Genomic DNA, 12,430 nt, shown 5'->3' with positions numbered 1-12,430 from the left:
AGCGACCCGAGGAGTCCTTCACTGCGACGGTGCTCGGTCACCTGAAGCCAGAGAAGGCCAGCGTTAATTCCCGCGCACGCACATGCACACACACCTGCACACAGACGGACACGCCTGCACACGTGCGCACACACACAGGCAGTCCCTTCCCTTTACCACCACTCTTTCCAGATGGCTCACTAGAATTGTAGGGTCAACCTCCCCTGCTCTTTGGGGGAAAAGACGCACAGAGAAGCCCTGGAGCGCTGCTCTGCGGTGGAATCACCACCGTCCCAGGCCCTAAAACGCTCCACCTCCGTGGGCGTTGATTTCACCACTGCAAATGCCACCACACAGCCTCAGCGCGGCACACAGGCCAGCCGGGCACCCAGAGGACGGCCAGGCGCTGGGGGCATCTCCCGAGCAGGGCAGACCAACAAGCTGGAGATTCTTTCTCGCTATCAGACTTGACACAGAAACAGCAAGTCAACGCCAAACACCCCCTTCGGCTCCTCGGGGTCCGCTCGGACAGCTCAGCCTCCGCAGGCCTCACTGCACCAATTCTACCGTCGCTGGCAGGGGGACAGCACGGTCAGGAGGCCCCGCAGTCCCGGACCACGCCCCATGGGAAAGCCAGCAGCAAAGGGTGATTCCCTGGGGTCCAGGAGGCCTGCTTCAGGCAGGTAACACAACCCGCCTCCGGCCCGGCCAAGTGTGTCCGTGAGACTGGTCCCATTCAATGGACTCTTTATTTGAAAGGTTTTGCAAAACCAATGCCAAGTTGAATAGGCCGTGGGCAATGCGGCCTTCTCTTGCCTCGACTGACGTAAAAGGAACACCGTCCGTAAGGGGTTGGTGAACAGGAGATAAAGACCCCCTTCCTACAGATGGCCTCTGGCCCCTGGTCCCCTCACCTGTGCAATACAGAGCAAGCTTTCCAACGTCCTAGCCGACACCCGGGGCCCAGAGACCCATGCGCTTTTGCCCTCCGCCCCGCAGAACAAACACCGAGCAGGACAATGACCACGAGCTGAACACCAGCGGCCTCTCAGCAGGTCTGCCTGGCCTCCTGGGGCATCTTCTGAATGACGGGGCCAGAGTGCGCTGGATCGAGGCAAGGCAGGGCCGGATGGAACGCCAGACCCTGGGCCCACAGGGTGGGGACGTTAGGGTGCCGGGCCAGGGAGAGTTGACTGCAAAAATGTCAACTCCAGTTGGCGAGCTTTTTATTGCCGCCACGTGCCAGCAACTCCAAATGGCATCAGCGATCAGATGTCCCCCCTGTCAGTAGGACCCCCAACTTCTGCCTATAAGCACACAGGACAAACTGCTTACCACGTACAGGAAACGTTAACAATAATACACAACTCTAACTCCCTGAGCGTCTGCCAAGCACCATGCTAAGTGCTTTGCGTACATCACTAACGCCCGTGACTGGGAAGTCATGCCCCCATTATCCAGATCAGGAAACTGAGGCCACGGGGGTGAAGTGATCTGCCCAAGGTAACAGAGGACGGCTGCTGCTGGATGCCAACCGCGGCACACCCCTGGACTGTGGGACACGGAGGTCCCCATCAGGCCTGAGTGACCCCGGTCCCTGGAGTTCCACTGCTCATCTCCACACTGAAGGTACAAAGCGGGCCCCACGCCAGAAGCAGAACTAGAGAAAAGGAGCATTTGCAACCCCTCGGGGGCACACACAACAGGTCAGGAGTGCTCAAGGCCTCTTTCGATCCTGGGATATTGTGAAATCAAATGACAAGTCCCCTAAGGCCGTTAAACATCCTTCTGCTGAGAACCACAGAAGACAAGTCCCTTTTCTGAATAAAGCCACCATTTTCTACAAGAAATTAAGAAAAAGCCAACTATGATCTGAGATACACCGAAGAGTCTTTTGGCTCTGGAAGAAAATGATTTCTTATGGCGTTTACCTATTAAGATAATCAGTTCCTCTCCACCAGCCGAACCAGCCAAACAGACACAGAGCCCTGGCCCACAGGCCTCCAAGTGCCCCAGGCACCCCATCACCTCTGGAGACCCTTCACACCTCCTTGTCCCTTCACTGGACTGTTCCAAAGACTCACCCCACACCTCGGGCACCATGGGACTTCCCATAACCCCTCGGCCACCTGCGCGGCTGTGCACGGCTGTCTGCAGCAAAGGACATGACTGGGGAGCTGGAACAAAGGAGGGACCTGCCCTACGACACTGCAAGACTCCATCAGGAGCCACTACAGCACGCGCACGTGTCCCGCAGTATAGACCAACTGCAGTCTCCACAGCAACTTTGATTAAGAAGTCCTCAAGGGGCGCCTGGGTGGCTCAGTCGGTGGGCGTCCGACTTCCGTTCAGGTCATGATCTCACAGTTCGTGAGTTCGAGCCTCCCGTCAGGCTCTGTGCTGACAGCTCAAAGCCTGGGGCCTGGTTCAGAGTCTGTGTCTCCCTCTCTCTCTGCCCCTCCCCTGCTCGCACTCTGTCTCTCTCTCAAAAATAAAATAAACATTAAAAAAAAAAAAAAAGTCCTCAGACACCGTGACAGACGAGTTTTCCCCCAAACGGATCCCGAGCCTCTGCCTTTTCATTCTCCCCTGACCAGCCCCTGCTCTTCCTGAACCTTCTCTCGTTCTCACCTGCCGTCACGGTGTCCACGTCCTTGGCTGCCAGCTCTTCCACGTCTGACCTCTTTCTCAGCTCAAACCTCCGGGACAAGCCCTCGCGGGGTTTCCATAATTCCTGGATCAGGAGGGGCTTCTCGTTGTCCCCAAACACCCGAAAGCCTTCGGCCCGCCACTGCTGCCCAGAGTCGCCGGCCTGGCCCACCACGTCGCACAGCACGTACTGGCTGGCGCACTCGGGGCTCAGGGCGTAGCGCTCCAGGGCCTCCTTCACCAGCTCCTGGGCGCTGGACGTGCCCGTGGCCAGGACGCTCTTGTAGTGGGTGCCCGAGCAGACGCTGTCCCCGAACACCTTCAGGACCCCGGGGGCCGAGAGCTGGGTGGAGAGCTCCGCGGGGTCGTCGCTGGCGCCCAGGCTGGAAAAGGTGGTGTCCAGGTCGCGGTACTTGTAGCTCAGCGTCCGGGACAGCACGCTGGACAGCAGCTGGCTCTGCCGCTTTAGCTTGCTCTTGGTGGGTGGAGACATGATGAAGTGGGTCCCATAAAACATGGTGGGCCAGCCTTCACGGACAAGGACCGACGGCTCTGGCCGATGGCAGGGTAAAGGCCGTGTCCTGAGAGAAAAACGTAAGGCGGGTTAGCATCAACCATCATGAGCGACAAGAGGGAGCGAGGCTCGGCCGCCCGGGGCCCGGGGCCCCAACGGAGCCAGAGGGGCCAAGTCTCCCCCCCCCACCCCACCCCCCCAAGCACCTGAGGCAGAATATGACTGAAACCAGCAGGGACTGCAAGGAACTAAGCAGGTCTGAATGGCCCGAAGCACCCTTCAAGGAAAGCCGTTTCCAGGAAGCACGATGAGGTCACCAAAAGGTAAGACACACTCGGCTGCAGGGTTCTGGCTTCTGGGACGTGCTGGGCACATGCGTCCTGCGCGGTAGGCAGCCAAGAAAGAGGGCCAGCGGGCGTGGGGATGAGAGCGCTTGCCTGGCAGAATCGCCACGGGGCTGGCCAGGTCTCGTGGGAGGCAGCCCACGGAGGGCAGCAAGCCTGATCTCCCCAGCCCAGCCTCTCCGCCACCGCTGCGTCTAATACGGGAAATTAATCGCAAGCACGTGGATGTAGGAAAACAGGCAAAGTCGCAGGCACGTTAACAGAGTGGTGAGTGATCAGACATTCAAAACACAGACACCCCCCCCCCCCACCCAAAATGCTGTCCCTCACTGGCCCTTGCCTGGCCCTACAACGTCCACACGACCACAGTGGACACAAAAGGGCTCTTCCAGAACCAGGGGAGGCATGACTGGAATGTATGCATTCCACCCACCGCATCCAGCCTGGTATTCAGGCCCTGTCCAGGCCACAGATGCAATCTTGCTGGGGAAATTAGAAAACAGCTCTGGGACACTTCGGTGTGTCTAAAAATCCTCAATCCAAAGCCCCTAGAGCTCGAAGGGTCTGAGAATTCTAAAGAGATATTTGCCAGGCTCTCCCGCAAGCACTGTAGGGAGCAGGAAGGCACGAGAAAAAGAAGGGTCTCCGCTTCATGAACACCAAGGCTTTGCAGCAAGTGGGGGACACTGGAAAATCAGACCCATCACCTAACTACTGTACCCCACTTCTATGCTGCTGCCCTCGCCAAAGACAAAACCAGACAGGCTAACCAAGAAAAGTCTACTCTCCCAAGGCTCTGGAAACAGGGGCCTGGGTCCCACCTCCACTGTGACAAACATCAGCGCTCATTCAGCTGAAGTCAGCGTCCCCAGTCCTGACCCACCTCTGGCTCCAGCAGCTCTGGAAAAGGCTTTCAGGAAGTGAGGCTGTCCGCCTAGGGCAGGAGAGAGTCACCAGGGAGCCTCGCGAACAAAAGAACCCACACTGGGCACCCGCCCCCCCGCCCCCGCCCCGGGAACTCGAAGCGTAAGGTGCTTGCGACACTGACACTGTGCTTGGGCCTCTTGCTAGTCGTGCACCCGGGCTTCGGTCACATGCGCTAAGTGTCTCCCTCCCTCCAGGGCTGCTGTGAAGGAAGCTCGGAAGCAGACCCTCCGTTCAACTCCTCTAGAACCATCCGGGATCTGTCCGCCATCATACAACCCTCAGAAAAGCCTGAACTCTTCAAGCTGCTGCTGACAGCTTCACGCGCCAAAGACTAGGTTCCGAACACTAACGTCTGCCCTTTGGGGGGGCGGGTGGGGGACCCTCCTCGTGTTGTACAGCCTGTCATTTATGCTTTACCACCGCAAAGCTGTTTTTTATGCAGTAGCTTTCTGAAGACTGGAGCTCGCGAATTACGTACACAGCTTGCCTCTCAGGACACCCTGGCTCAGAAGCCTCTGGGCCAGCACGTTCTCAAAGGACCTGAACCCTCCACGGACACTTGGCTTACTCGGCCTCCTCCTTCAAGCACAGGCCCCAGGGCCTCGGCCCAAACCCAAAGTGGCCCAGGGGCTTGGAAGCCTCTGCCTTTCAAGATGTCTGAACGTAAACTTGAATATCACGCCGTAAACTACGGGAAAGACGCCCAGATACTGCGGAGAAGGCAACGGCTATTGTGCGTCTGGCAGTGGGTCCGGGTTCTGCAAGGTCTGAGACATATACAACTCTACTTTAATACAAAAAAAAAAAAAAAGAACTAGAGTGGCCCCTGGGTGGCTCGGTCGGTTAAGCGTCTGACTCTTGATTTTGGCTCCGGTCATGATCTCTCAGGTTGTGGGATTGAGCCCCACATCGGGCTCTGCATTCACAGCTCAGAGCCTGCTGGGGATTCTCTCTCCCTCTCTCTCTGCCCCTGCCCTGCTCACTCATGCTCTCTGCCTCAAAATAAATAAACTTAAAAAAAAAAAAAAAAAAAAAAAAAAAAAAAACGACTTACAACACTGCTAGGTCCCCTCCCAGGGCCTCAGAAGTGAGCTCCCCTCCCTTCTCCTCAGCAGGATTCCAAAGCAAAGTCAGCAAAATCACGTCAAGACGAGAGAACATGCAAGAGAGGGTGTGATCTGTTCTCTTCGGGTGCCCCTCCTTAAGCCCCAAGGAGCCCCGGCGAACACAGACCCTGGACTGTGTGGTCTGTGTTGTCAAGGAAGCCGCCTTCTCCTCACAGGCATTCCCTTGGTGGCCATCTTCAGAGAGCAGCCACTGGTGGCGGCCACGTGTTCCCTCGCCAGCGTCCTTCACAGACAGAATGCGGAGGACAGCCTATCTGTCACACTTTGCCGGACCCGTTTCTGGCAAGGGCAGGAGGGCAGGCGCCCCCCGGGGTAACCCGACCTGGGTTTGGGAGGCGTGACCCGCCTTGCCCTTTTCTGCCCCATGCTCTACTCTTTCTCTTCCATACAAATGTTTGGGGAAACGCGGGCCCAAGGGTGCAGGACACCTGCTGTTGCTTCTCTTAGAGAATGTTTTTCTCTTGTTCTCAAGGAAGAATCCGATTTCTGATGAAAACAAGCGTAAGTCACACCAGCGAGGGAAGCCAGCGAGGTCAGTGCCGGGCTGACGAGATGGGTGGAGGCGCACGGCCGGCCCAACAACACAATGTGGAACCCATTAGAATTTCCACCAGGACAGGGAAGGAAGAGGACAGACTCAGGCTCTGCTTTATCCCCACCATCCATAAACCCTACCTCGACAGCTCCAGCCGAAGCAAGGCTCTCAAATACAAGAAGAATTTAATCAGATGTGATTCTGACATGCTACCCGCCTTAGAGGGGGCTTTTTCCACCAGTGGGATTAAGGACTGGCTCCTCTCTGGAATGCACGAGAGGTGGCCCCGTGCTAACCGGAGACACCTGTAATCACTGGCGACTGACAAAATTCTTTCGGACAATTCAGATTAACCAAACACTTGAGGGCGGGGGGGGGGGGCAGTGCGCTGAGCCGGCGCGTCTGCAGCTCCCCCCGCGGTCCCACCAACCGGCTCCCTGACGGGAAATAAACCAGTTTCTTCCACGGGGCCCCCAGGAGCTCCAGCTCAGCATCTGTTTTCTTAGATGCAGTATTTGTCGAGGGGCCGGAGGTGGTACAGAAATAGCTGGGAGACAATGCTTTCGGCTGGCATACGAGTGGGGAACGCGCTGCTGCGTGAACAGGAAAACCGGGACGGGCTGTGGGCGGGGGTGGGTGGGGGGGGAATGTCACCCGACCCTGGAGGGAGGGCGCGGACCCCCGCGCCCTGCTCCCCCGCGGCGCCCGCAATGCCAGACCCCCCTCTAAGGGAGCACCAGGGAGGCTGAGGCCCAGGGGTCCCCTGCAGTGGGGGGCCAGATTCCCGGGTCTCAGGGGACGGTGGCCTCAGGCGAACCCTGGAACCCGCAGGCCGGCTCGCCCGCGCTCGCCCCGCTTCGGGTCCCCCCCCCCCCCCCGGGACCGCGCCCGGGAGCCCGACCGTAGCCGGTCTCCATGGCAACCGGACAAGCCTGGCCAGAACTGCCCAAGAGATGCCCCGTGAGGGCCCCGTTGCCCCAGCACGCGCCCCGCGGCCTCCCCGCCGGCCGGCTCCGCGCCCCGGCGCCCCGGCCGCCGCTCCTCGCGCACCCCGCACTCACCTCCGACACAGTCCGCCGCCGCTGCGTTTCCGCGCGGCTCCCACACCAACGTCGGCCCGCGCCCTCGACCCTCGCCCCGCGCCCGCGCGTGGCGCGGCGCCTCCTGCCGGCCGCCCAACGGACGGGGCGGGACCTTAGGGGGGGGCGAGGCCTCTCGGGGGCGGGGCCCGACGGGCGGGGCGGTGTCTCCTCCCGCCGGCCACCCAATGGACGAGGACGAGACCCTGAGAAGGCGGGGCCTCAAGGGAGGGGCGGAGCTGGTGAGATGTTGGGCGGGGCGCCAGCGCCACCTGCCGGCCAATTAATGGGTGTGGGCGTGGCCTCCAAGATCGGGGCGGGGTCTCCAGATGAGGGCGGGCTGGCTGCGGAGAGACAGGACTAGGCGGCCCACCCCTGTCTCCAGCTCAAGAGGTGGGGCCTCTGCAGGAGAGGCGGGGCCACACTAAGCTCAGGGGCCACTTGCTCCTCTAAGGCTCTGGGAGACCGGTGGGCTGTTGTGTCCCCACTTTGTAGTCCCCCAATGGACAGGACAAAGAAAAGGAGGGACAAGGGTAAAGCAAACGCTTACCAAAAGGGGGGCGTCCCCAATATATGAACATCTAAGACACTGAGAGGAGACAAGGGTGGCAGGTTCCATCTCCCCTACAATCTGTCCCCTACCCCGCAGCCTGAGTTTTAAATGACAAATCAGAACATGACGCCTCTGCTTAAAACGATGCAAAACGGGGCCAGGTCAGCTCCAGGGCTCTGGCCCAACAACCTCGTTGGATAAGGTGTTTTAAAAGAAGCTCGTGTCCTTAAAACTCGCTTTGGCACCAGCCCTCCGGTTGGGGGAAAGACTTTCACTTGGTGAAAGATTGTCCCTTTGTCACATGGGGGATTCATGTGGTCTTGGGTGTAGATGCCTAATTCTACCCCTGGGAGTGAAGCTTTTTGCTGCCATGTTGCTACTGGGGTATAAATTCTTATAGTAACGATTGCATATATGCAGGAGGAAAGGGGAGGCTGGGAACGGATATTTATAGACCACCTACCTACAGTGTGCCAGACCCTATGTGAGGGGCTGTAGCGAGGCCCCAGAGCTCACATCGACTCTTGTGACTCAGATGTTGTCGCGCTCACTTTGCAGATGACGAAATAAAGGTTCAGAGAGGCCGGACAGGTGGAGCCAAGAACTGAGCCTGAGACCATGTGATCGAACAATCCCCTTTACAGGACTCCCCCCATACATGTAAGAACCTTTATAGGACTCCCCATATACATATACACACACCCAACCTTGACCCTCAAGAGGCAGGTATCAGGGCTGAAAGGAGAGCCTGGTTCTCACCATGACCCAGGCTCATCTCCCACTCCTCCCTGCACCCCTCTTCGGCAGGGGTTGCCAAACTATGGCCTCTGGGCTGCTGCTTTGATAAATAAAGTTTTATTGGAACAGAGCTACACCCATTTGTTTAGGTATTGTCTATAACTGTTTTCTTGCAACAGAGACCTTAAGGCCTGGAATAACTGAGAATGAATACTACTCTCTGCTTCTGTACAGAAAGAGTTTGCCGGCCCCCTGCTCTTCAGGATCTAGCAATGCCAACTATTTGGCTCAGGCCTTGGAACACCTTTCCTCCACTCTGTTAGTTTGCTGGGGCCGCCATAACAAAATACCACAAACTGGGCGGCTTCAACGGCAAATATTTATTTGCTCACAGTTCTGGAGACTAGAGGGCCAAGATCAAGGCGTCCTCAGGTTTGGCTTCTCCTGAGGCCTCTGTCTTTGTCTTGCAGATGGCTGTCTTCTCCTTGCGCCCTCACATGGGTGTCTCCCTGTGTGTCCCTCTGTGTCCTAATCTTCTCTTACACGGACACCAGTCATACTGGATTAGGGCCCATCCCGATGACCTCGTTTTACCTTAATCACCTCTTAAAGGCCCTAACTGCAAATACAGTTGCATTCTGAGGCAGAGGGAATCAGGGCTTCAACCTAAGAATTTCAAGGGGACACAGTTCAGCCCCTAACCTTAATCTTCATCACCTGGCCAATTGGCACTCTTCCTTTAGGACTCAGATTAGGCAGCCGACCTCCCAGGAGATCCCCAACAATTCACACCCTCTGGTGTTCACACCCCTGTGGGGTCCCCTCCCGTGCTGAATAGCCCCGACCTATGTAATCAACGAGATCTGCCAAAATGACAGCGTGACTTCTGGAGCTAAACCATAAAAGGCGTGGCTTCCTTGCTTTCTCTGGGATCCCTCGCTCTGGGGGAAGCTGCCGGTTGTGTTGAGAGAACACTCAAGCAGCCCTAGAGAGATCCACATGGTGAGAAACCAACAGCCAGCACCAACCTGCCATCCACATGAGTGCGCCATCTTGGATGTGAGCCCTCCAGCCTCAACAACCTTCAGATGAATACAGCTGACGGCACCTCATGAGGGACCCCGAGCCGGAACCGCCCAGCAAAGCTATGCCCCAATTCCCAGAAACTGTGCGATGATAAATGCTTCTTATTAATGTAAGCCACTGAGTTTGGGGACAGTTTGCTATGCAGGAATGGATAACTAATACGCTTTATCCAGGAAGGCCTCCCTGACTGCCAGAGTTGGATCTAGACGCCTCCCCTGTGCTCCCGTGGGTTCCCATCATATCAAACTATGTTTCTTAAAGACAAATGAGACGCTACTCCTCGGCCCACGCTCCCCCATGACTCCCCTTTGCAGAGACTCAGGCAGGGCTCAAACCCTATCCCAGCTGGCCCTGCTGACCGGCCCACTGCTCCCTCCACCACAGGGCTCCAGCCATACCAAACTCCTGCTTTCAAACGCTCTAAGCTCATTCCCTCCTCTGAAGCCTTTTTCCCTTGGCTGTCTCCTCTTCCTAAAATGCTCCTCCTTTTGTGTCTGAATGCTGGCACCTTCCTCTCATTAAAACTCAGCTCCATTACTGTCTCCAGACCATTCTCTTGACGGTCACCCCTATGGTCATTCTCTATCTCGTTACATGTTTTATTTCATTCATAGGCATGTATCACTATCTAAATGTATTTTCTGGAGTATTTAACGCCCACGGGCGTCTGTGTTCTGTAAAGGGAGGCACTCCAACTGCCTTCCTTACTGCCATACTCAGTACCTACTAGGTAGGTGCTCAGTAGCGGTTAAATGAGTAAACAAAAGGAATGAATAGATTCCCACCCATCTCCTTTGCATCCCCTCACCTGGAAGCTTATCAAGGACAAGAACTGAGTTTTATTCATCTTTGTATCCCTGCTCCAGGCCCATGGGCAGGTGAGCAAAACAAGTCTAAACTATAAAGGGTTGAAGGCCTTTGGAAATCCACAAATAAAATGTTGTGTTGAGCTGCCCTCTGTGGCCACCAGAGGGCACCGGAGTCCCGGGACTCAATCAACCAAAGGGGCAAAGGAGCCCAAAGAAAAAGCATCTGGTTAAGGTCAAAGTGCAGGTTTCCGGGGGTGATGGGTCTAGAGGCAGAAAGCCAGGGCTCTTGAGGGGACCAGAAGACAAGGACAGGTGGCAGCAGGCACATGGAGAACCTTAGATCCCGGCCCTTCTTTCTGGCCACATCACTAGAAGGGGTTGGCCACACTTCATCCCGGGATCCCATTCCTGATGAACTCACTGCCACAACCCATAAATAGCAGTGCTCTGGGTTGGGCCATTCCTTGTACACTCATCAGTCAAAACTCAGCGATTGTTATTTTTCTTGGCACATCATATGCTGAGCAACTTCCAGTCAACAATGTATGCCCTGGGAAAGCACAGGGTACCAGGACTCATGGTATTTGAGATTATTCAATTTAAAGTTGATACGTCTATTCTGATGTAGATTTCTAGTAGGTATTTGGATCTGTAGCTCAGGTAAGATATTTAATTGGAAAACAGGAATTCAAGTCATATATATGGGAAATGAAGCCAGAGGTCATAGATGTGTTCAGCTCAAAGGGTTCAGTGCCATTAAAATAAGTGATGTCAAGTCACTTTACTCTTGAGTGTTTGTTTAACAGAACTTGAACATTTACTTGACTGTTAAAGATTTTAGTCTGGGTGGGACTTAAATAATCTACCCCCCAGTTAATCAATCAACTATTCAGGTAGTGAAGCCTCTGGAAATTCTAGTCCCAGTCTTGGGACTGGGGAACATGTTGAAAAGTTGTTTTTCAATCCCAAGTAGGAGTTAGAATCAATTTCATCAGCCAAAAATATCACCATGTGATATGATCACAACATAAAATCACAAACATGACCACATGTGGTCTCGAGAAAACACACTCCCCTTACCTTGGGAGGGCTCCCCCCCCCCCCCCCATGAGGACTTTTTAGCAGTGTCCAACAGTAGAACACGGCAGGCAGAAGTGAAGTTACACGACTTCCAAGGCTAGGTCGTGAACAACACTATGTCTCTTGCCTGGCTCTTTCTTTCTCTTGGGACCCAGCTGCCACATTGTAAAGGGAAACCCAGACCAACAGGGAAGTCACTTGTGGGTATGGATTAAAATATCTTTGCTTGGGGCACCTGGGTGGCTCAGCTGGTTAAGCGTGTGACTCTTGATTTTGTCTCAGGTCATGATCTCCTGGTTGTGAGATCAAGCCCCGCCTTGAACTCAGTGCTGGGTATGCAGCCTGCTTAAGATTCTCTCTCTCCTCTGTACCTCCCCTACTCGTGCTCTCTAACAAAAGAAAGGGAAGGGGAGGGGAGGAGAAAAAAAGCAAAAAGAAAAAAAAGAAAAAAAAAGATGTCTTTGGGGGCACTTGGGCGGCTCAGTCAGTTAAGCATCCGACTTCAGCTCAGGTCATGATCTCAGTGTTCATGGGTTCCAGCCCTACATCGGGATCTGTGCTGACAGCTCAGAGCCCGGAGCCTTTGAATTCTGTGTCTCCCTCTCTCTCTGCCCCTCCCCTGCTTGCACTCTGTCTCTCTCTCTCTCTCTCAAAAATAAGTAAACATTTTTAAAAAATTAAAAAGAAAAATAAAAAATAAACATTAAAAATAATGACAAGGAAAACAAAAGATGTCTTTGCTTTTGATGTTTTCACAGCTGGAACCTTACCAACCATGGAAAAAGACTGTCTTTTCCAGGGGTAGCCAGGAGAGATGTTGACGATTATTGATGTTTTAAGCCACTATATTTTAGGATAATTTGTTTTACAGCAACAGAGAGCTAATGCAAGCTTTTTAGTTTACTTCATGCTTTTCTAAATATTCCAAGTTTTCTATAGTGAACAAGACTGCTTTTATAAAAAGAATGGACAGATGTTATTTGTAAGAAGACAACTGGGCCAGAGTGAGG

The 12,430-nt window shown here is 54.9% G+C and overlaps 1 protein-coding gene across 1 annotated transcript in view; it reads right to left on the bottom strand.

The window, feature by feature from the left end:
• The window catches only part of RADIL (Rap associating with DIL domain), a 126,701-nt gene that overhangs the window by 60,283 nt on the left and 53,988 nt on the right, over window positions 1-12,430 (bottom strand). Inside the window, 1 exon segment of the mRNA XM_053894244.1 lies at window positions 2,611-3,209. Coding sequence (XP_053750219.1) covers window positions 2,611-3,209 — 599 coding nt within the window.

This window comes from Panthera pardus, unplaced genomic scaffold (genome assembly GCF_024362965.1).
Source record: "Panthera pardus isolate Hobbes unplaced genomic scaffold, ASM2436296v1 HiC_scaffold_4, whole genome shotgun sequence".
Lineage (NCBI taxonomy): Eukaryota > Metazoa > Chordata > Mammalia > Carnivora > Felidae > Panthera > Panthera pardus.
The sequence above is the reverse complement of the archived record's forward strand: the minus strand, read 5'-3'. Positions and strand labels throughout refer to the sequence as shown.